We start from the raw sequence: 23,812 nt of genomic DNA, 5'->3' as shown, positions 1-23,812 counted from the left end.
GGAGCTTGCCTCGGCAGCTAAAGAGGTCGAAGACTCAAACTCACTGGTCAATGGGCAATATGTTGTGTAAACTGTTGTATCCTCCGTAACAGTAGTGAGTCCAGTAGTTTGCGTAACTTTGCTACAACTGTTGTCTTTACACGATGTAACAGTGATGATAGTTGTATGGATCTCGCTTGTGGTGGAATAAACCGGGGTTGAAGATGACTCAGTTGATGTAGAAGTTACAGAGGCAATACTTGTGTAAGTGGAGGAGCTAGACTCAATGGAAGAACTTGATTCAACAATGGAAGAACTTGATTCAACAATGGAAGAACTTGACTCAATATTTGCAGAGCTTGCTTCAGTGGAAGAACTTGATTCAATAGCGGATGTACTTGATTCAATACTTGCAGAGCTTGCTTCAGCTGCTAAGGAAGTTGATGACTCTAATTCGATGGCAGAAGATGAACACCCATATATTGTAGTACCTGTAATCAATGTTGATAAAACAACTGTACGAGAAGCTTCGGAACAGATGTCATTTGAACAAGTACTAAGGGTGACTACTGTTGTTTCAATACTAGTGGCTGTTGAAAGCGGTAGCATCAAAGTTGAACCAACCGGTGGTGGAATCGAAGTCAGACACTCGGGGGACGAAAGTTCGCTTGTCAAAGGGGATTTTGTGGTTCTGTCACTTTCAGACACAAGATTGTACTCATTTGTTGAGTAATTTTGAGTGGTGCTGTCAAATGTGGATTCAACAATCGACTCAGAACTAGGATTTGCAAGGGAGATACTATAACCCTCGCTGGAGGAGTACGTGCTTGAGTCCTCTTTCGTTATGATGACATCTGAACTAGATTCAACGAAGTCACTGGTGGAAGATATTGAATGAGGAAGTTCGGACGAAAACACTGATGGACTTTTTCTGCTCAGGGTAGTTGAAGGGTAACCGGATATGAAGTCGAAAGTGCTACTTGATTCTGATGGAAGATTTTCCTCGAATGTTGTCAAAGGGCAAAACGTAGTGTAAATAGTAGTGTCGTCAGTGACGGTTATAACACCGGTGACTGTTTTGACTTCCGAACATAGTTTGTTTGAGCATGAAGTCACGGTGATTGTGGTAGTTCCAATTTCGGTTGTAGTTGCGAGCGGTACTTCTGAGCTGCTCTCAGAAATTAGTGCCTCGCTTGAAGTGGTAACTGATTCTTCTAATGACAGAGAGACCTCCTTAATCTCTTCTGTTACAGAACTTTCTGTAGAGGAGCTTTCCATTGCAGATTCGGATGGGTCACCATCGACAGTCCTTGAGGTAACCAAAGAACAACGATTATCCGAGCATGAGGTGAGTGTAGTACAAGTAGTCCAAGGTGAAGTCGTAGTTTGATATACTGTAACAAATGTTACATCGTCGTCTACGTCTGAGCTTGAAGAAGATGTAGTTGTGACTGGACCTGTGATAACTTCAACGGCAGAAGTGATAGCTGGTGCACTCGTGGGTTTTATAGATTCATCAAGGACTGAAGTACTGGGTGAATCCACAGTGCTTGAACAATATTCGATGATATTCCAGTCAGTGTAGTAATTAGTAGTGGTACTGAAAACTGTGTATGTGGTTGTACGGTCAACAACGTCTGAAGCTGCGGGAGGTTGACCTGTACCTGTGGTTAAGGTAGCAACTTGAGAGCAAACATCGTTTGAGCATTTGGTTACTGTAGTCCAGCTTGTCCAATATACGGTCGTTGTTCTATAATAAGTGATATAGATAACTTCGTCATCTTCGGTTGGTCTTGGATCGTGGGCAGGGCACCATTTTATTGTAGCCTCTTCAATGATGTTATCTGGAACTGTTATAGTTGTGGTAGTAGCAGTTGCCGATACAAATGAATGAATAAAAGAAACAGCAAGTAATAGGATGTAAATCATTGGTTTTTGAGTTGTTGAAGATTGGGATGTACTCTGCTAGCCCCTTTGTGGAAAAGGATGAAATTCAAACATCCTTGAAAAGTGTACTTCTTTTATATCCCGACTTTGGATGCTAATCATGATCTTATTCTAAACCTTAAGTGGTGTTTCATCATTATGAGAACACAATACCATATTTGCGATGCTTCCGTCGTTTTGGGTTGTAAAAGTTTCTGAAATAATAAAGTTACACAAACCATATTATTATATGGATACTCTTACAAATTTGAATCTTTGACTCACATATCTCTAAAAGTATCAAATCTTCTTTTGTTTGTAAGCACTGTGAAATGCATATTAAAGGAACCACATCAATTACCATTGAATACGATCGCCCTTCAATGGGTTCGTAATGCACATGTAGGCCACGAACCAAGTGTCTCGAGAGAGTACTTACCTTGAACCTAGTTGAGTTTAATACCCCGTGATATAATATTATTACAGTCAACACCGAATTGTGTAAAATGCGAAACAAATAATAAAGTCTAAAAATTTTCGATGCATGTTCTTTACGCAGTCGCTAAACTATTGACCACAAATTCAAATGACGCACCAAAAAATAATGGAATTTTTCAATGATGGGAGATAATTTCAAACGAAGAGCATATTTCCTATGATTTTCAAATACCTGTTGGTGAGTATGGATTGGAGATCTCGTTCCCAGATAATGAAGCTAGCAGACTCAAGGGTTTCAGCAATTTGGAGTTGATAATATGAAACTCCAAATGGTGAAATATTCTGAAACTAAGCTAGTCAGCGGACCCCAGTCTTCCTTTGACTGTGATGTTCTGGCAGTTTGCAGGAGAGCAAACAGTAGATTTCAGCCTGAGGTAAACCCCGAGAGTAGACTACTTTTACAGAACCTGGGAAGGTAAATGGAGTCTGCCCTAGCGTACAGAAATTCATGTTGAAAATTACATCAAAATTATTCTTTTTTCCTTCCATCGCGGAGAAAAAAAAAAAGGGCTAAACCTGAAACAAATATTTTTGTGACACCAAATACTAATGGGTAACAATTTCCATGAGTATGCTTCTCACACTTTTACTAGTTAAAATTTCTGATTTTCCAGTAGTGACGTTTAAAGTGTTTTATTAAATGGGCCCCAAAATTGGAAGAATTAGCCAAGAAAAATATCCTGGGGTAAAATTTCTTTTTAATTTTCTATATATATATATATGGACTACTGCATCTAAAACGTGCTTGTTGAGAAGGACTGTTTCAGGTGTGTAGTGCCTCGGATGAATATGGGTCTAGAATTGTGGACTTGTTTCATCACGATCCACTTTGCTGAACGTGTTTCAGCAGCTTGGACTTGAACTTTTAAATAGAAGTTGGTACTCACTAGGACAGACCTGGAATATAGACAGTCGAAAGATTCCAAAAAGTAACGGGACCAAGTAAATGCTCTAGATTGGTCTTGTAGAAGTATTGTGTTAGCTATCAAATTCCCTCGAGATAATATCTGGGCAAGTGGAGGTAAATTAACGCTTCTATTGCGTAAACTTGCTGGAAAAAGATAAGCTCCGCAGAAATTACACACATCTCAACAAACTCTACAATACTATTGTATACCGAAAATCTCTATTAAGAACTGAAAGTATAAATTATGGGTCTAAAAACAAGGGGTGAAAATGCTACAGAAAAAGGTTCTAATCGAAGCAGCATCAAGAAATAAGCAATGTACCGAATTCAACAGGTATTTCAAACTTCGGAGACGATGTAAGAAATGTTGTCCCGAGGATCTTGTAATAGCTGAAATTCAAAAAAAAAAAAAAAGAAACAAAACAAAACAAAAAGACATCATTTTGCAAAAATAATAATCAACTTGATATGTGATGATGGTAAAGTACACCGAAAAATGAAAAAAAACAACCTTGAAAGTAGGTAAGGTCAAATGGTTACATTTAGAAGATGTAGACCAAAGGAATCAAGGCCAAAGCTAAGTAGGTGGCTCCGTTAGAAGCAGCACCACCTTCGAAAGTTGAAACAGCACCAGAGTGAGATGCAACGGTGGTTGGAGCAACTGATTGAGCAGCAACAGTGGCTGTACCAGCAGCACCAGAGTGTCCTGGAGCACCACTTGATTGAGCAGCAACAGTTTGGTAAATGGTTGAGGTGACAACACTACCACCTGAAGTGTAGGTTGTGGTTGCAACTGGCTTACTAGATGGAGCAGCAGAAGCTGGACCAGAAGTCTTTGCACTTGATCCGTGAATGGTTGAAGTGACAGTTACACCTCCTGAGGTGTAAGTAATGACAGCAGCTGGCTTACTAGTTGCTGGAGGAGCTCCACCGGCGGAGGTTGAAAGTGGACAGTAAGTGACGTATTCGGTAACTGTTCCACCAACAGTAGCGGTTGTCAAGACTGGCACAGCAGTAACAGTGGTTGGCTTTCCTTCGTGGTCAGTGGTGGTGAGAACTTTGGTGGATTCTGGAGTTTCGACTGATGAGAGTGGACAATAGGTGGTGTAGACGGTTTCAACGCCTGAAACAGTTTTTGTACCAGCAGATAAAGTAGCAGCAACGGTAGTCTTGTGGCACAAGTCCTCGTGGCATGAGGTGATGGTGATAACTGAAGTAACTGGAGCAGTAACAGTAGACAAGATTGGCGATGATGAAGTAAAAGTGGTGGTTTGTCCGTTAGCCAAGGTGGAAGTTCCAGTGGTGGTTGAGCAAGAAACAGTTTCGGTGAGAACAGTAGTTGAACGGATGGTTTCAACACCAGATGCACCAGCAGCTCCAGATGAGGTAGTAGCTTCAGTAGCGTTAACGACTTCAAAGGCAGCACCTCCAATAAAAGTACCATCTCTGCTCTTTAAAGAATCTGCCAAAGATTGAGCATCTCTCTTGTCGATTGAGACTGGTTCCAAGTTGGCTCCCTTCATAAGTCTCTTTCTAATAGCACCAGTGGAATTTGATGCTGGTTCTTCTTGAGCTGCAACTTGGTACAATGGGGCACCCACTTGTCCATACAATAATCTAGCTGGGATACTGATAATGTTACCAGCATTGACAATATCAGTAAAGTATCTTGTAGCGTCAACAATTGAGTAGTAGAACAAGACATTGTAGTCGTCATCGGCAGTGTAGGTAAAGACAGGAGCTGGCAATCCGGCTGGAATGGAGAATGGACAGATACCAGTGTCCAAGTCGACAACAGCGACAGTTTGACCATCAACTAAACAAGCGACATCTTGAGAGACGACAGCAGATGACAAGAAAGCCAACGAAGTGGCTACAATGGTTGAGAATCTCATTGCGTGAATGTAGCGAATGTGAGGTAAAATTTGTAGTTGGTTTTGTCCAAAATATTATAAAGCAGATAAAGGTGAGGCTACATTTATATTTATATACGAATGCTATTTGCAACTACTAGAAAAAAGACAAAAAAAAAACAATGGCTTTTCCTCCGTGGTGGTGTTACACAACAACCCAACATGCACGGAGTAGTTCACAAAAACGTGGGCCTGAGAAAGCTTATGCTACTCTTGTTGTGGTTGTGGTTGTTGTTTTGCCAACAAATGTTAAATTTAGTGTTTGTTTTGCTGCTCAATTTCGCTCTGTAATGGTTAGGATTTATATAAAAAAGTGTATTGTGTTTGTGTAATGTAACCGTTCATAACCTTTTTTTTTTTTTTTTAGTGTACTCTTCACTCGGTATGCAGTGGATCCGACAAGCCAAAAGTGTCTTGTTGGTAAACAATACAGAGTCAGTGCTCTATTGTTTCTTCACAATAACCGCCAAAGCAGCTGATCTCTTATATTGCTGTCTAAGATATGTATACGCCAAACACGTTTTTCAACAATGCACGTGTTTACGACATTGTAATTGGTCTATTGGGTAAACTAATTGCAATGCATGTAATTTTGGATCAGGAGTTCAGAGTCGGCTTTCAATGCGGCAACGAATGAGCACGACTTAGATTATGCATACCAGTGTTTGACTATCTACGATTTTGAGTGCTCAAAGCTTGGATTCAGGGAGGAAAACCGCATCTGCTTTGTGTGAATGCCTTGCTGAAAGTGTATGTTAACTATAGAAAAGTTTCCCCCTTTTCTCTTGGTTAGATATAGACGTAGGCATGTTTTGGTACTGGTAAATGTCCGGTTTGTTGTCATTTAACCGCATTCGTGGATCTTTTTGACTAATTAGGCCAAAATCGTTGAACGTATGGTCATTGTCCCGAAGGTAAAGTTAAAGCCGGGCCAGTCTCTCCACGTATATTGTTATGAAAAGACATAGTTGACAATTGTTAGAGTTTTTAGTTTGAACTAAAAGACTTTTTGTGTCCCTTTTCGGACAATACAACCAGCACAACACAAACTTTGATGAAGGCTTTGCTTATTTTGGTTGGGTAAGACCTGGTGTGGAGTGTAGCTGTAAATTGCCGGTCTTGGTACTGGTATGTGTCTGTGCCTTGTAGTTACACCCTCTCTAGTGTGTTTGACCAGTGACGATAGTACTGATACCTCTGAGAATACAAATTGATAACAAAGTACGAATGTACGAGAAAAGAGAAAAGAGAAAAAAAAAAAGGAAAAAAGTTTTTAGTTTTGCGATAGACACGTTCAATTTAGGAGTAGCAATTACAAATGAAGACAAAAGTGCAGATTTGGCAAATTTGACTTTTTTGCCACACACAAAGAACCTTTCAATACATCTAAAGTCATCAATTATTGCCGTAAGATGGTCTAAATAAAAGTACACATTCATGCATAGCCACGCTATCATTTAAGTATTCAACTTTCTCCAGTTGAGCTTTTGTTTTCTGTGCTGTCCCCCTTTCAGTGTTTTTACCATACACGTTCTTTTTGGTTGCATTGACCAAACTTTGATTTCACCCACACAATCCAGTTGTGTGACCTCATAACCATTGGCCATTTTGTGTACAATTTTCATGAAATGAAATTCCAGCGCCTCTTCGAGACGAGTGAAGTAAGAACAATAAAATCACTCTAAAGAGTTCGGCTTCGGCCTCGTTCATTCGTTCACCCGCTGTTGTATTTGTCCTCTATTGTTAACGGGGGACACCAATTCTGCACTGTCAACGAATCTGGAACAAATTGTTACCACAACAGGCCAGTGCCAATTGCACTGTTCTCAACACCATTAGCACATGTTTTTGTGTCAGTAATTTCACTTTCTTCAGAAAAAAATACCAGCAATTCACACTCTCACCTTGCAATCTGTGAGTCTGTCAACTAAGCACGCTTTCTCTGCAATGCTAGTAGGTAGTAGTGTTGCTAATCGCAATGTAGATTAAACCGATTGTGTGTGTTTTCGAATCTCAGTTTTGGGCGCTGCATAGAGGAGCCCAATGCATTGATTGTTCTATCAAAAAGTTAGAGTCTCTGCATAGTGTATTTTTAGTTCTGCCCACGTTTTATTTTATTTTATTTTATTTTTTTGAAAGCTGCACTTTGAAAAAATATTGATTTTCTGGGCGGTCTTGTAACAATAGATCACAATAAGCTCTTTGGTGATCTTTTTTTTACTTCGTATGTGTGGCGCGTATGTATCGATGCTCTCAAAACGTTTGCTTGATGCACTACAATTGAAAAGCACATACACACATACACACATACACACACACACAAACACACACACACACACAAACACACACACACACACACACACACACAAACGCAATGCCATTGTGTTGTATTTGTCATCAATTGTTTCTTCCACAATACGTTTATTAGCTCAGTTTTACCCCTATTGATATCGGAGAAGAAAGTGCCGATCTAATTGACTTTGGATTCATGTATGGGATCGATTTCTAGGCGTAAAGTCTGATCGGAGAAGACATTTCGTATCTACTTATCACCGCCCGCCAACCTTTACAAAACCCTTCTTCAGCTCCGCAACTTCCCGTATAGAGTTGTTTATTATATTTGCAGAGATTATTCTTTATTCGCAATACTATTTTCTTTATCCTAATTCTCGTTTTGTGTGCAAGCCTATCTCTCTCTGGAGTGCAACATTAATCTTCTAACAAACGGCGTATCGGTCTTGGTTGTACGTGCGTTTCATGTTACATTTGTCAATTCTAAGTTTACAGAAAGAGTTCATTGCCTTACTCGATTGGAACTATAAGGTCATATTCCATGTATCGCAAAGAAGGCCAACGTAGATAAGGGACTGATCTTAATGTATAGAGATCTACAATGCTCTCTCAACCACCAAGGTAGTCTACGAACTGGCTTCTTACCTGAACAGTGGTTGGTTATCTTGATTCAATCCTCTGATCCGTTATATATTACATTTACCCAAAAAACCTCTCTCCTCCAAAAACTACGGATTAAAGTCGGCCAATTTCTTATCGTTCTTCAACTTGGCATCAATATCAAAATCATCAGAACCTGACCAGTCAACATGAATCTTACGATACTTTGACATATCGGTGTTTTTCAAGACCCTGGCCCGCTCTTTACTCCATTCGTTTTGCACATCTTCAAATGCCTTGTCCCACACTTTATCATACACTTTCTTTATTTTGGCTTCTTCTTGCTGACGCACCTCCTCTAATGCCATCCATTCCATATGCTTCAAATCGTCACTACTTGGCTCGTAAATATGCCATATGACATAGTGAGGTAACCCAACAACTGAATATCCCATTCGTTTACTCAATTTACCAAAAGCTTCTGTTTCTGCATGTTTCTCAAACGAAAATGCCGGGAAATGTGAGCCTGTGCGGAAAACTTTGGCCTTGGTCAAGATGGATACTCCACCAATTCCATCCAAGTCCATCTCCACTTCAGGGTCACCATACGGATCACGCAAATATGCCAAGTGAGGTCTCCAAGTCTGATATTCAACATAACCCTCAACAATACAGGCATCTTCATCTAGAGTCTCTGCCAATTGTAGACCCCCATCACTTTCCTGCCACGAGTTCAAATCGTATGGCTGCTGATTTCCTAACCAGTCAGGCAAGGGACGCCATACATTGGGCACGATCACATCTTTATCATGATGCATTAAATCCTCCAAAATTGTTGGCGGCACCGTCTCAACATCGGCGTCTCTCCAGTATACATAAGAATGATGTGGTTTTAAAGCCACTGACCATAACCAATTTCTAGCACGGGCCATCAACTTTCTTCTTGGACCCTGTGCAGCAAATCCGTGTCTGTCACTGAAACTCTGGCCAATAATCTGTCCAAAATCCTTTTCGAATATTTCAATCTCACCAAAACGCATCTCGGTGTTGAGATCCAGTTGAATTTCATTCAAGTGTCTCATCAACTCGCCCATCGTATCATCTTTGGAGTCACTGACCAAGAATGCCAAATCTATGAGGTTATGTGGGTACGTCAACTTCTTCATATGGTTGAAAAACATTGGCAAGTGTGCAGCAGCGTCTCTTAATGGCACGCAAAACAATACTCGTTCATCATACTGCCATCCATTGGGTGATCCCTCATAATTAGCCAAGTCAAAAAAGGACACATTATCTAGTCCTTTCAACTGAGGAGTGTAATGTGATGGTCTCAACACATTGCTTGTTATGAGTAAACATAATAATATAAACACGACTATGGATAGAAGTATGTTGCGACCTTGATTCGCTAGGCGAAGTATGAAGGAGTTTGACTTCTGTAGTTTCCCTTTCGAATCGTCATAGTAGTCGTATGGTGTCACTTGCATGGACTGGGGTGTAGATGCTCTTGATGGTGGCATGGATGTGTATGTATATTAGCGAATGAATGTTTATGCAGAAATGCTATTTTGTTGAATTGATAACCACACAGCGGTATGTGTTTGAACGCTATTTGGTGACGCAGTTTGCAATGTCTATAATCGTCTTGTACTACTGAGTTACAGACTCAAATCAGTTACTCGTGATGATATATGCTCAAGAGTGTTCTTCTTTGTTGCAAACACTAATAAGGACCTTCCTAAAACTTTGGTGTTTTGTTTGGGAATGATCCAAAGACAATTAATTCGCGAATTTTTTCTTTTTTTCTTTTTTTCTTTTTTTCTTTTTTTCTTTTTTTCTTTTTTTCTTTCTCTTTTCTCTTGTTTTGTCAACGTTTTGATGCGGCACTACCAAGTGCCTTTTCCTTACAATGTAACTGTAACTTTATGCATGGTGTCAAAAATATACAGATTTATATAATATTTTATTCTCTTACATCACAGATACAACAGAGGTACCATCCTGGAATCTAGTCCTAAACACTCTGTTGGCATTGGTAAACATTCCCTCCTTCAACGAGACAACAATAAACTGAGATCCTTTGAATCTGGTTTTGATCAAATGACCAATGTTTTGGGTATGCGAAAGATCCAACGCTGCATCAACTTCGTCTAAGATGTACATTGGTGCTGGATTGAATTGAAGCAAGGCCATAATCAAGGACAAGGCTATAAGGGACCGTTGACCACCGGATAACTCCAACAAACTATTTTTCCAAACTGGGCCAAGTTTCACTTTAACTTCGAGACCTTCTGTGACATCCATCATGTTGACCGGAACCAACTTTGCAAATGACCCAGGAAGTAAGTCAGCAAAGATCTGACCAAAGTCTTCCGACACTTTCTGATAAGTTCCGTTCAATGCTTTCCTTATTTCACCATTCAACTTTTCAATCGTTGACTCGATCTTGGTCTTGTCTTTTTCAATTGTTTTAATCTTTAACTTTAATGAAGCTTCTCTTTTCTCGTTTTCCTCAATCATACTAATCACATTGACATTCACCTTACGTCTCATTGCCTGAAATTTTTCCTCCAACTGAGCCAACTGCTCCTTTGCTTCTTCAAGATTCAAGTTCCTATGTTCTGATACTTCATGATCCACCGCACGCATATCCAATACCCATTCGTGATCACTCATTATTTGATCCAACCTCTTACGTAGATCAGTTGTGGCATTGCGCGATTTCTCCAATTCAAAGTTGATGCTTTTGATCTTCACCTTCAAATTTTCAGCTCTTTTCGTTTTGGCAGCTATTATTTTGGTCAATTCATTGAGTTCGTCGTCGAGCCCCGCCAAACTGGATTTCTCTTCAGCAACTTGCGCCTTTACAAGAGCCAACTCTCTCTCCATTCTCTCTTGGGCGTCCAGATCCTGTTGATCCTTTATCTTGAGCTCGTTTATATTTTGCTGAGTGCCTGAAAGCTGAGCTTGAACTTCTTTCAACTCATTTTGTTGCTGTTCAGTCTCCCATTGTAGAACTTGAAAATTTTCAGTCTCCAATGCCATTTCCTTTTGCTTTTTGTCCAATATTAGTTTCATCTCCTTTATTTCATGTTTCAATTGAGAAATTTTGCTGCCCTTGTCATTATTAAACTCTTGCATATCTTTTTCAATCTGTTTAATCTCTGACTCGAATTGAAAACAATCACTCTCCAACAGCTCAATCTCTCTAGCCAACTTTTCAATCTCGCGTTTCCTCTCCTCATTCGATTTCAAAAATGACGAAGCTTGATTGCTCTCAAGCTTCCTTTGAAGCAATGACAACTCATACTTTTTCATTTCAAGTTCTTTCCTCAACCCACCCGTTTCTTGTAAACCTCTCTCCCAGTTGTCAACGTCTTCCTTTATTTGATACAACTCGTCATCAACAACGTTCAACTTTTTAAGGACCTTGTTGTAATCCTTTAATGCAAGCAATAATGCTGTATTGTTTCGGCGTGAACCTCCAGATATATTACCCTCGGGATCATAGGTATCACCTTCAACTGTTATTGATCTGGTCCTAACTTGAGGATCAAAAGTGACTTTTTTGGCTGCATCTGGATCGGCACAAATGAACGTAGTACCGAATACATACTGCATGGCTTTGTGGATTTCTTGGTCATATTCAATCAAATTTAGCGCCAATTCAACCTTCCCTGGCGCAATCTCTTGAGCTTTTTCAACAACCGCCGCACCCAAGACATTAGGGTTAATTTTATCCAAAGGAATCATGGTCACCCTTTTCCTCAAACGCCCACGTTCTAGCAATTGTGACGCAACCTCACTTGTTTGGACTACCACGTTGTACAACCTTCCACCAGCACACGTCTGCAAGGCGATAGCCTTGTCATATGAAGATTCCGGTAAATCGAACAACTGAGCAACAACACCTTGAACTAAACGGACATCGAAATTTGGGTACGGCTTCTCATAGTAGAAATCAAGGCCTCGTAGACTTTGCTTCATGTAATTCAACTCTCTAAGTAGTTTGTCTTGTTGAGATTTGAGTTCAAATTCCCTTTCGCGTATTTTGTCAATGTTTATAGTATTCGAACCCATGGCTTTACCCAACTCGGCTTCTCTATTTCCAATCTCTCCTTCGATGCCTTTAACATTGGCTATGAACCTGTCAAACTCTTCCTTTGCCTTTGCAAGTTTTGGTTCATCCGCCTTCAATCCTTGCACAAGATGCTCCATCTTTAGCTTGTTTTGCTCAATTTGACTCAAGGAGGAGCTGTGTTTATTTTTGACATCACTGAGCTGAGACGCGTACCCCGTTGAGACTCCACCTTTAGATGATAAACCGGTACTCAACCCAGCCAACAACTCCTGTTTCTTTTCAAACTGCTCCTTCAATAACGTGAGCTCTCTCTTTGAAGCCTCGTGTTTGCTTTCATGACTCTTGAATGACGATTCACTCTCCTTTAAAGCTATCTGCAAATCTTTTTCTCTCTGATTCAACAGATCCAATTTTTCTGCTTCGTTAGTCAACTCCTCCGCAACTAACCCTCTTTTGGTTCTCAATCTCTCAAGCTCATTGGCTAACTTGGATTCTTGATGCTCCAACTCGTTTATTTTCCCATCCTTTTTCATATTAGCTTCTCGCAGTTCCTTAACTTGTTGTAAATCTTGATTCAAATTATTGATCTCATGGGTCAATTTATCCACTTCCAAATGTAATTCTGCAATTTTGTTCTCGTGTTGCGCTGTGAATTCAGAATTGTTTGTAAACAAATGAGTAAGTTTTGAGTATTCAAATGCTGTCACAACACGCCTGTGCTTTTCCAAAGCAGTTTCCGTATTTTTGAACTCGATGTACACACGCTTGTCATTTCTAAACTTTTCAAATTTAGGTTCAATCTCTTCCTCCAACAAGGTCTTTATCTCCTTAAGTTTGGAATCCTTTTTCGCCATAACCTTTTTAGCCTTTCCCTTCTTTTCTTCAAAAGTACGTGTTCCAGCCGCCTCTTCAATCAATGACAAAATCTCGCTTGGCCTCATATTTAGCACCTTTGTGATCTTACCTTGCATGATCAAGAAGTTGGGGTTGTTGATGTTCAACTGCACAGACTGGAAAAGACTTAGCACTGTTTGTTGTTGTGCTTTATGCCCATTTATCAAATACTTTGATGTGCCTCCTAAAATGATCTGCCTTGTTACACTAATAGTAGTGCACGTCTCAAAGCCAATAGGCGATTTTGAAATCTCAGAATTGTCAAACACAATAGTAACACTCGCTTTTGTAACACCTGCTTGACCTCTCTTGTAAATCAAGTCTTGCAAATTAGATGCTCGAACAGTTTGCATGGAAGATATACCAAGAACGAAACAAATGGCGTCGAGAATGTTTGATTTTCCAGACCCGTTCAACCCAGTGATAGCATTGAACAGTGCATCCCAACCTGATATCACGGTACGCGTAGCATATGATTTGAATCCATCGATTATGAGCTCGTCTACTTTCATGGTGTTGACAAAGTTGTAAGAAAAAGGTGGGCAGATCAATCTGTTTACGTTTTGTTCTGTGTGTCGCAAAAATAAATAAATACATAAAAGAAAAATATTGCAAGTCGCTTTGCACGCGTTTTCATCTCATCTGGAAATTTTGGACACAAGTGATGCCGTTGGAGACTAAGATACAGCGCCGATGATTAGGTATAGAAACACAGCAAAGGTGCCTGCTAGAGGTGTATATCAGTGGCGATGCATACACAGTTGCTTACTCTTGAGGCGGCATTATGGAAAATATAGTCTGTCAATTAGGACTAGGAGGAATGCAAGAGATGAGAAGACACCAGTACAAGAGCTGAAGCATAGAAAGAGCCCCTTCTGGAGCAGTTCGCGATGGCAAAATCACAATGCACAGATAAGTGAAAAGGGTGCCCTGAATTTGCAACCTGGTCCTAACTTGTCACTGAAATGGAGTAAACCACCAACCATCAAGAACGAGTTGAATGAGTTATCAAATCAGAAATCTCCCAATGAGTCCACTGGTAAAGATATTGATTTCAGCTCTTTGAAATCGTTTATAAAGCGAGGGCAGGAGCTTGCTCGTGAAAGTGCCAAAGAAAACGTGGATTTGAAACCGAGTCAGACGTCAACAGAATCCAAGACACTCAACATCACGAAGCTTGCTGATATCATCAAGACAAAGAACAAGTATTTCGATATTGAGCAACCCGATTTGGATTTAGATCGACCAAACAAAGAAATCCTTGCCAGCATCAAAACTCGCTCAGAAACCTCCAAAAAGCTCCAATATCAAGATCCGTCAAATGCTTGGAAAAAGAGTACAGATAATGTCAATGAGTTGAAGGGCTTTTTCAAACAACTTCCCAAGAGGGTGAAAATAAACGGCAAAATGATGAACAATCCTGTGCGAGTAGGAGATTTAGTCACTTTTGGAACTGAAAGTCTTCGTTTGTATATTGTGGCCGAAACACCCAGGTCGTTTGACTCGAGAGTTGCCACATTTTTATCAGACAAAGGAGAGATTGTATTTTCCAGCTTTTCAAATATATGCTACAGAATACCACAAGCGATACCTGAAAAGTACATTGAAACTATACAAAACTTTGTCAGTTTGGAGCGGAAATACTTGGACATTCCACCAGTAGGGATACCTGACTCGAACTTTACTAGGTCCGATAAGTCATTGCCATCCAAATTTCAGAAGATGGTTAAACCCAACGGCACCACTGAATCAGAAGGAGAAATTTCTGAATTTGATTCAAATGATTTAATTATATCTCAAGCTTCGTCGCAGCTATTGACTAATTCAAATGTGCAGACATACTTAATACCCAATGCAGCTCGTGAATTGTATCACAGTGCATTGATAGAAGTATCAAACGCCGCGTTCCGAAAAGTCCACGAGACAAACAAAAAATTGGAAGGATTGCATAGGATTTTACAGAATGACGAGACAGGCGAAATTAACGCACCTCGGACTATATCGATCTTTGAAATCTTGTCGAAATTGAATAGCAAGCAGCAGACAGTATCTAACACGGGCGTGTCGTGTTTGAGTATCCCACCACATCAGCTGATAGATCACGACTCAAAGAATTTCCCTGCAATAGACTACTTGTCTGTTCTTTTTGCGTTAAGGAAACAGAGCCGGTTATGGACAGTTCAAAAAGACAAAGCATCGTTTTCACCAACAAAGGTTACAATTTGGTCCTTGGCACAGATTTCACACGAGGACCGTGTCATTAACTTTCTTAGAGGAAAGGGTTTAGAACAAATGGCACAATACTGTGCAGGCAAGGTGCTTGGCCGTGCAGAGAGAGAAGCTCCTGCATTGTTCAATGCAGTAGTGAGTTTATTGCAGGAGTTTGTTAATGGAAAGTTTGAAAATGATCCATTGGTCTCAACAACAATTGTGTCGTTATTAAGGAGAATCGATAAATTACTCGAGTTGAAAGGTGCAGCAATTTCTGATGATTTTTACAAATTTGAATATTCACACGGTAAAGCGTACGATTTGTTGACTAGATTGAATGAAGATGTCATTGTAAATCCTATGAAATGGTCAGCAGAGTCCAGTTTGGCTGGCGAGAATATATCCCCGCGAGCTGATCTTCAAGAGTCTTACTTTGAATATTTTGATAAAGTGCTCGAGCTACCTCGAAAGGACCGTATAGCTCAATGGACATTGTCACAGAACTTGTACGAGAGTGACCCATTACGAGAAAGGCGAATCGATATGAGGGACGTACCCGTATACTGTATTGACGACCCCACTGCTCACGAGATCGACGATGGAATCTCGATACATGAAGAGGACGGCAAGTACGTGGTATCCATCCACATAGCCGAGCCTAGCTCATACATCAAACCCGAATCCGTTGTCAGTGGTATTGCATACGAAAAGTCTTCAACCGTATACCTACCCGAAGCTGTATATCCAATGTTGCCTCAAATGGTTTCCAAACTTGCCGGACTAGGAAAAGATACGGTAGACACAAGAACATTTGTTGTGCAATATAGATTGAACAAAAAGGACATTGATGGATACATGAATGCAAATCTCAATGATAATCTGTACCGTGCTAAAAGCGAGTTCTTGAACAAGATCGAAAAAGACATTTATAAAAACAGTGAGGTCAGGTTTGCAATTGCAAAGAGATTTCGTCAAGGCTTTACCTATGATGCTGTGAACACCTTGCTCCAGGATAAGGTAAAGATTGGAAAGTTTCAACAAACTTCTCTTTCCGGTGATGCTGATTTTGACAATTTAATCAAATTGCAACATATATCAACATTATTATGGAATATCCGAGAGTCAAAGAATGCGTACAATAGTGGCCATAACAAGAAGTTGTCTGTGAGACCAATGCAAAGCTCAGATGCACATGTGGAACATGAATGTAGCAGTTTTAAGTTTCGCCTTCCGAAAAGCGACAATGTCATTGAAATCTCGTCAGACAATACAAACAACGTGTCAACGCAATTAGTCACGGAAAATATGATCATTGCTAATCATTTGACGGCCAAGTTTGCAACTGAACACGGGATAAAAATCTTGTACCGAACATTGGATCCAAAATTCAATGCTGATCTTTTGGAGGAATACAAGGAGCTCATTCAAGATGGAAACACTGACATCGATCAAGAAACGTTGTTGAATCTTTATGCGTTTTTGACAAGAGGAGTCATTTCAGACAAGCCAGATAAGCACTTTATGATGGGGCTCAGCATGTATACAAACATTTCTTCCCCCTTGCGAAGATTCATTGACATGGTCAACCAGTGGAAAATCCAGGATCATATTCTTGGAAGAACAACAATTGCTGATGAATCTATTGCTGGTATCGTTTCCAGATTGAATGCTAGAAATGATATTGTTAGAGACTTACAAAGACAGTCCGTAACTTTCTGGCAGTTGCTTTTCTTGAAGGCTTTTAATGAGCAAAATGGCGGCAATTTGGCTGAGAAATTAGGATTAAAGTTGTCGCTTCGATCCAATCCAAGAAAAGATACGACAGTTGCTGTAAACTTGCAAACCTTCTCAAGTGTCAATGCGCATGTTGAAGTTAGTCAAGAATTGTTGGAGGGCGTAAACGCTGGAGATATAGTAGTTGGGGGGTTACTTGACAACTCAAAGTTGCGTTTAAAAAAGATTGATGTGATAGAGAATCAATTGGTATTTGAATATAGATGAATTTTAAAAATAATAACCTGTATATATAACTTTAAAATCTATAAACTGTGTGGCTTCAATTCTATGCCCATTTTCCGATAAATGCCATTGCAAAAGCACCCAAGCTCAAGTAAAGGTACGCAAACAACAACTTCTTAATGGACTTATCTTTGAAGTCGCCAGAATACATAAAGTCAAATGCCATCAACTCGGCAATACTATTGTAGATCAAGATTCCGGCGCATGTAGCATCGAAAGTACCCGTAGTAATCAATGAGGTTCGTGATCCAGCTGGATATGTTTCACGAACAATCAATCCCACGCCACAAGCAAAAGGGGTCGTTAAGCTATAAGCAAGCGACATGAGCCATGGTACATATCTCTTACCCTTTGGCCATTGAGTAGTTGCAAATCGTGTGCCAAGACCCAAACCTTCGAAAAGCTGGTGAAAGCCTATTGCTATGTACAAGGTGACAAATTCATCTCCTGCAATAGCTAATGACAACCCAACAAAGATTGAATGCAAAACAATACCGCATTCCAACACAACACAGTTTAAGATCTGTTGGTACAAGCTCTCAAGTTTGGAGAGGTTGCGTTCATTGATTTCAATGTCGGATGATTTCTTTGACGCTTTCGACTCTTGATCTTCTTCAATAGGCTCGCATGCTCGACAAATATTAGTGGATGGTTCTCCCGTAACTGATTCAAATCCAATCGGGAGATTACAGTGCTTCTCGCCGTCAATTCGTGCTTTTGCCTTGTTTGACAACTTGTAATGAGCAACAATATCGAAAAAAAAGATGAAAAATACCGCAATCAATGCTATACCCTCGGCAAAGGGATAATCAGTGAATGGTGGGCCCAAGCACGTGTTACTCAATGCCGCAGCTGCCTCTGCCATCAAGTGTATAAATCCAGTGGCTATAATCACACCACTTCCAAAATACCTGATGCCGTTGAATATCCATTCTGGTATTTGGAATTTTCTTGAGTAAGCAGCGACTAGCGGTGCAAAGGATCCGACAACCGAAAGGACAAACAAGACGGGGACGGCTGAGATTCTGGCTGCAAAATGTTTTCCATTGTAGAAATTACCTTCTAGGCAACTATCATATGTAGTTTGTCTCGAAACTAAGTCAATCATGTTTGATGTTTGATAACCATAGGTTGGTTTGTGATGAAGTCCATTAAGGTTAAATGACCCAAGGGCAGGCGAGTTTGAAGGTGCTTTATAGCAAAGCGCACAGCAGTCGTGAAAAAGAAATGAACAAAAAATATCGAAAGACAGTTGAGTCAAACATGACTGATGGAACAGATGTGCTTGATCATAATGGTGCGATTACATTTGAAGTGCCCATGTCGAATGTTTCTAGAATGTTTTCCTTTTTCTTTTTTCTTTTTTTTGTTTTTTCTTTTTTTTTCCAATTTCTGAGTCACACAGAGCAGCATTGTAGCATCTCGTATATCATTCTTCTATGCAAGTAGCTGTAGGCTGCAAATCACGGAATTGCGTTGTGGAAATATTTTACTTCACTTCAATTTCTTTTTTTCTGTGTCTCATTTACGAAGAAAAATTAGATTTGGTAAAAAAAAGAAACTTCAAAACGACTGCAAAAAGAAACTGTGGTACAACTGAGAACGGGTTTTTTTTCTTCTCCTTGTCTCCCCTCTTATATCTTCTATAAAAATTATGCCCACTTTCCAATTAGGGCCATTGCAAATGCACCCAAGCTTAAATACAAAAATGCAATCACAATCTTTTTGATTGGCTTATTCTTAAAATCCCCAGAATACATGAAATCATATGCCATCAACTCGGCAATGCTATTGTAAATTAATATGCCTCCACAAGCAGCATCAAAAACCCCCGTAGTAATCAACGCTGTTCGCGAGCCAGAGGGGTAGCTTTGGCGCACAACCAATCCAATGGCGGCTGCAATCGGTGTGGTCAAACTGTACGCAAGTGCCATGACCCACGGAACGTACCGTTTCCGCGTTGGCCACTGAGTCGTTGCAAACCTTGTGCCAAGACCCAAGCCTTCAAAAAACTGATGGAAACAGATTGCAATGTAAAGGGAAATAAAATCATCTCCTGCTATGGTTACTGACAACCCTACAAATACCGAATGTAAAACAATACCACACTCAAGCACCACGCAGTTCAAAATCTTTTGGTACATGCTCTCAAGCTTGGACAAGTCTTGCGTGTTCTCCGCTTCCCTGATTTCCGTTGATCCATCTGTGTGTTTGATGGACAAGACTGATCCTTGCCCCTCGTCTTGTGGACACCGATTGCATCTACCTCCAAATGCTACAAATTCCATCGAGGAAAGACCAAGCTCGCTTTCCTCTTGAAGTGCCTTAGTTTTTACAGCTAGCCTTTGATGGGCCACAAGGTCAAAAGTGAAGATGAAAAAGACACCAATCAATGCAATACCCTCGGCAAATGGATACTCGGTAAAAGGGGAGCCCAAGCAGTCATTGCTTAAATTCTCAGCTGCTTCCGCCAACAAGTGGATGAAACCAGTGGCTATAATCACACCACTTCCAAAATACTTGATTGCATCGAAAACATATGCCGGTATTCTGAATACGGTTGAATACGCCGCCAACAAGGGCGTAAATGCTCCCAAAGCGGAAACCACAAACAACACTAGAACAGACGAGACTCTGGCAGGCCAATATTTCCCGTTGTATGAATTATCACTAGTGCAAGTATCCGCGGTATCTCGCCTTATGTATATGGTGTCCATGATGATGAGCTCGTGCTACGATGTTGATGGTGATATTGGCGCTATGGTCAATATTTATGCAATGAAACAACACACAACAAAGGACTAGTTGGATACCTTAGCCATCGTTAAATACATTTTTACTCGAGAAATTTTGCCATTACCCCATGTGGAAGCATAATTGTATTTCGTAGTAACATTTTTGCTAGTAGTTAATGCAGGTAGTAATACAATGTAATGTAATTTACATTTATAGTGGTTATATTCTTGGCTTTCTCTTGTCTATTTTTCTTTTCTTTGCGTCATTCGTTAAATTACGGGAAAAATACCTCCTTAGCTGTGTGTGGAACTGGTGCAGTGTCTAGAATCGATATATGCGAGGCACATTGGTTTAGTGGTTTAGTAGGGGATGTATGGATGATCCCGGGATCTGATTGACACTAGTAGTCTCGTTGTAAACCTGGCTAGCTATGTCGGTCGTCGCAATGATGGCACGTACTTTACAAAGCGCAGGCAACTTCCGATAGGTACTAATGAATGCATGCTGCAATCACACACACACACACAAAGACTAGTTTATAGGAACAGTCCTTCCGGGCTCTATGCAAAGGCGTTTACTGGAGCTACGAGCTATCTTTTCGCACACGCTGATAAAGTATCGAAGTCACACATTAGCGCGCGCAAATATTTCTTTTCCAATGTAAACAACTATACACATTTTACCCGACTCTTTAGTACAGTGCCTACCTTTTACCAACATATTCATCATGGACCAAGAAGAGGCTGAGAGGTACGCTTCACACCAGCTCCAAAACTCATTCTTATCCACAATCGACCACCTTCCATGCGACGTCATACGATCACTCTGGTTGATCCAATCTTGCAACATCAAAATCGATAAACTCAAACAAGAGTTGCATAATATACTACGGAGATATCAGACAACTGGAAGCATACCGCATTCGGAAATGGACAGAATATACGACTTGAAACAAAACATTCGACATTTGTACAATGAGACGATCCAAGAGGGCAAGACGCTAAATAACCAAATGATTATTCACAAGTTGCATTTGGAAAATGAGATTACGCAGTTGAAGTCGATTAAGGAGAGGCGCAGCGGAGTAGCTCAAATGACAAGTCGGCCGGAGTCAGAAGCGCAAGATCTACTTCGCAAGCAATTGAAACAGCATTATAAAGAGCATCCGTTGGTGTCACAGGTGGAAGCGGCGGTTGAGCATCGAAAACATTCTCAAAAGGAGCTGCATAAGAGTGGTGGCAAGTCGGCGGCAAAGTCGGGCATAAAGTTGGTGTTGAAGATTCCGAAGCAGGACAAAGTCGTGAAACCAAAGGGCAGGAACGTGGTAAAGAAGAATAGTAGCGCAACACAATCACGATTGAAGACAATTTCAAAACGGGCAGATCCGCTGCTACCAAAGAAGGAAAAGAAACTTATACAACAGCAGGCAGGGCCCATGCCGCAGGTGACTGAGCAAGTCGGCATGGATGAAGACGAGGATGAAGATAACAAACGGTATTGTTTTTGTCATCAACCATCGTTGGGCGATATGATTGCATGTGACAATGAAGCGTCGTGTCCCAATGGTGAATGGTTTCATTACAAATGTGTTGGTTTATTGAATCGGGTTGAAGCGTTGAAATACACCACTGGCAAAATACCATGGTATTGTTCTGAAGGTTGTAGGCAAGTGGGTGAGGCTGAAAAGGCCAAGCTGCTAGAGATGAAGAAACGGAAAAGAAGGCGCAAGTGGTAAAGAGGTAATACAAATGTGGTTTCTATTATGCTTTTTCGTATCTTTGTATCTCTCTATACAGTCAATAGCTCCAACATACCATTGATTTCAGTAGCTTCTTTGCACTTGTCAATTTCCTGCTCAATTTTACGTAAAAGGACACTAAAACTCTCCTCCAACACAACGCTTCTATCAATCATTGACCCATACATTTCCAAAATCACAGCAATGTAATCACTTATAAGGTTGAAAGATCTAACATCTTCAAGGTTTTTGGTAAACCATTGGATCATAGGCAATAACGAGATTTCATCTCGTTCATATAAGGCCACCCTAGTCTTTCCTCTAGTTTTCAATTCATTCAAAATGGTAATTGTGTGTTCCTTGGGTAACCCTGGAGCAAAAGCGCTATCCAATGCTTCGCTCCATTTGAAGCTGTTCAAGTATTTTTCAAATTGTTTTAATTTCTTGGTTTGTGGTGCACTGGTATTATTTACAATTTCATACTCCTCCTCTCCCTTGTAGTCTCTGCCTTTCATCATGCGGGCATAAGCATTGCTCGTCTCTTGCTTGACACCTTGTTTTACTTTTGGTTCTGTTGTCTTTGTACGTATTGAAATCAATCCTGATGTCAAACCAGTAACGAAATGTTTGTAATTAGACGGAGATACGCCACATGTCAAGACTCCACCACTTCCAAACTTCCACCCGAACTTCACGTCCCAGTTGGTTGTATTGTAGTCAAAGACCTTGACATGGCCATCCAACGAACCAATTAGCAACCCTTTCTCCTTTGTATCGTAAAGACATGTGGTTGATTTCGTGAAATTATTCAATTGGTGTATTTGCGAGTTTCTCGTCAAATCCCAAATTTTGGCGTGTGGACCACCAGCACTGACTATGGTGCTTGCATTGATGGCAAGTACGTCCTCCACGGGGTTTTCTTGGTTAAAAGAAGCAACTGCGCCCGACGAATCCCTGGTGTCAAATACTCGTACCATCCCATCATAACAACCCGTGATCACCAAATTCGAATCTCCGGGGACAAAGTTGACACTTCTTATATAATCGCCATGATGCAGATCATCAAAAGCTTGGATTGGACCTTGAGAAGTTTGTGAAATGTCCCACACTCGTAAAATTCGATCATCGGAACCAGTTATCAAATTGGATCCAATAGTCGGGTGGAATTTGGAGACGTGAGTAGGATGCAGTAACGGGTTTAAACTCACCAACAAGTTCCGAGGTTGATAACTATCGTAAATGGATACAAGACCACTAGCATCGGATGCACAAAGTAGTTTCCCATCATAACGGAAATTACAAGAGTAAACCACGTCTTTGAATCGAGAGAAGGTCTTGATTATTTGTCTGGTTTTGGAAGAAAAAATCTGTATTCTAGTGGATGAGACGACAGCAAAGTCATAGGGCGAAGCCGGGTTGAATTCAATGTGGTTTATCGAGTGATTCTCTTTGATTAGCTGTGGGCTGATGTAGCTTCGCCAATATCTTTGTTCGGGTGTGGTTTGTGACACCAATGTTGGGTTCCTCACCTGCGGTATTCCTTGTCTTGCTGATGACATATACGATGAGTGTAGTTAGTTGGTGATTAGGGTGATGTACTACCGACTCATCTAATTTTACGATTTTTATTTTTTTTTTTTTTTTTTTTCAGAGCTAGCGAAGACCTTCACGTGACAAGCTCATGAGAAGATGGTACTGCGCAACTTCCTTGGAACTCAAGATTGTATTGAATAGCATGTGAGGAGACACTCAATAAGATCAGAGTTTTATACACAACTTTGGTATTTCGTTGATACATTCACTAGCCTGTTAAGTTGTAATTAGGTTAATTTTGACTTTGTTTTTAGTATTTTGCAATAGAATTCAGGAAAAAAATATATAGTTAGCGTAACGGTGAAATCTTGAGGCTAGAACAACATCCCAGCCGCCCCAAAATATTTACAAGTTTTTATTCTACAATTTTTAACAATCCCATGCCGAACATGGTAGATTGTGTGCTAATTTGCAGGTGTTTTCTT

General features: G+C 40.4%; 9 protein-coding genes across 9 annotated transcripts; 2 read left to right on the top strand and 7 right to left on the bottom strand. All coding sequences in view use genetic code 12, as the record gives it.

Moving 5' to 3' along the window:
* Window positions 1-1,908, bottom strand: KGF57_004330 (uncharacterized protein; the record flags this gene model as incomplete). Its single annotated transcript, XM_051753829.1, has 1 exon — window positions 1-1,908. A coding segment is annotated over one exon (1,908 nt), but the record flags the coding sequence as incomplete, so codon positions are not given.
* Window positions 1,909-3,852: 1,944 nt separating this feature from the next.
* KGF57_004329 (uncharacterized protein) lies at window positions 3,853-5,205 on the bottom strand (the record flags this gene model as incomplete). Its single annotated transcript, XM_051753828.1, has 1 exon — window positions 3,853-5,205. The coding sequence occupies one exon, from the start codon at window positions 5,203-5,205 to the stop codon at window positions 3,853-3,855; it is 1,353 nt and encodes a 450-aa protein (XP_051607210.1).
* A 3,038-nt stretch (window positions 5,206-8,243) lies between these two features.
* ANP1 (Anp1p) lies at window positions 8,244-9,635 on the bottom strand (the record flags this gene model as incomplete). The annotated part of the gene is made up of 1 exon (XM_051753827.1): window positions 8,244-9,635. The coding sequence occupies one exon, from the start codon at window positions 9,633-9,635 to the stop codon at window positions 8,244-8,246; it is 1,392 nt and encodes a 463-aa protein (XP_051607209.1).
* Window positions 9,636-10,086: 451 nt separating this feature from the next.
* Window positions 10,087-13,602, bottom strand: SMC2 (condensin subunit; the record flags this gene model as incomplete). The annotated part of the gene is made up of 1 exon (XM_051753825.1): window positions 10,087-13,602. One exon carries the CDS (start codon window positions 13,600-13,602, stop codon window positions 10,087-10,089), a length of 3,516 nt encoding a protein of 1,171 aa, XP_051607208.1.
* Window positions 13,603-13,783: 181 nt separating this feature from the next.
* On the top strand, window positions 13,784-17,302 carry MSU1 (Msu1p; the record flags this gene model as incomplete). The annotated part of the gene is made up of 2 exons (XM_051753824.1): window positions 13,784-13,791; window positions 13,888-17,302. 2 exons carry the CDS (start codon window positions 13,784-13,786, stop codon window positions 17,300-17,302), a joined length of 3,423 nt encoding a protein of 1,140 aa, XP_051607207.1.
* A 61-nt stretch (window positions 17,303-17,363) lies between these two features.
* Window positions 17,364-18,428, bottom strand: KGF57_004325 (uncharacterized protein; the record flags this gene model as incomplete). The annotated part of the gene is made up of 1 exon (XM_051753823.1): window positions 17,364-18,428. The coding sequence occupies one exon, from the start codon at window positions 18,426-18,428 to the stop codon at window positions 17,364-17,366; it is 1,065 nt and encodes a 354-aa protein (XP_051607206.1).
* Window positions 18,429-18,972: 544 nt separating this feature from the next.
* Window positions 18,973-20,037, bottom strand: KGF57_004324 (uncharacterized protein; the record flags this gene model as incomplete). The annotated part of the gene is made up of 1 exon (XM_051753822.1): window positions 18,973-20,037. The coding sequence occupies one exon, from the start codon at window positions 20,035-20,037 to the stop codon at window positions 18,973-18,975; it is 1,065 nt and encodes a 354-aa protein (XP_051607205.1).
* Window positions 20,038-20,783: 746 nt separating this feature from the next.
* Window positions 20,784-21,791, top strand: KGF57_004323 (uncharacterized protein; the record flags this gene model as incomplete). Its single annotated transcript, XM_051753821.1, has 1 exon — window positions 20,784-21,791. One exon carries the CDS (start codon window positions 20,784-20,786, stop codon window positions 21,789-21,791), a length of 1,008 nt encoding a protein of 335 aa, XP_051607204.1.
* Window positions 21,792-21,844: 53 nt separating this feature from the next.
* Window positions 21,845-23,353, bottom strand: UTP15 (snoRNA-binding rRNA-processing protein; the record flags this gene model as incomplete). Its single annotated transcript, XM_051753820.1, has 1 exon — window positions 21,845-23,353. The coding sequence occupies one exon, from the start codon at window positions 23,351-23,353 to the stop codon at window positions 21,845-21,847; it is 1,509 nt and encodes a 502-aa protein (XP_051607203.1).
* Window positions 23,354-23,812: the final 459 nt, after the last annotated feature.

This window comes from Candida theae (genome assembly GCF_024610275.1).
Source record: "Candida theae strain CBS 12239 chromosome Unknown scaffold66, whole genome shotgun sequence".
Classification (NCBI taxonomy): Eukaryota; Fungi; Ascomycota; class Pichiomycetes; order Serinales; family Debaryomycetaceae; genus Lodderomyces; species Lodderomyces theae.
This window is presented reverse-complemented; position numbering and strand designations above follow the sequence as displayed.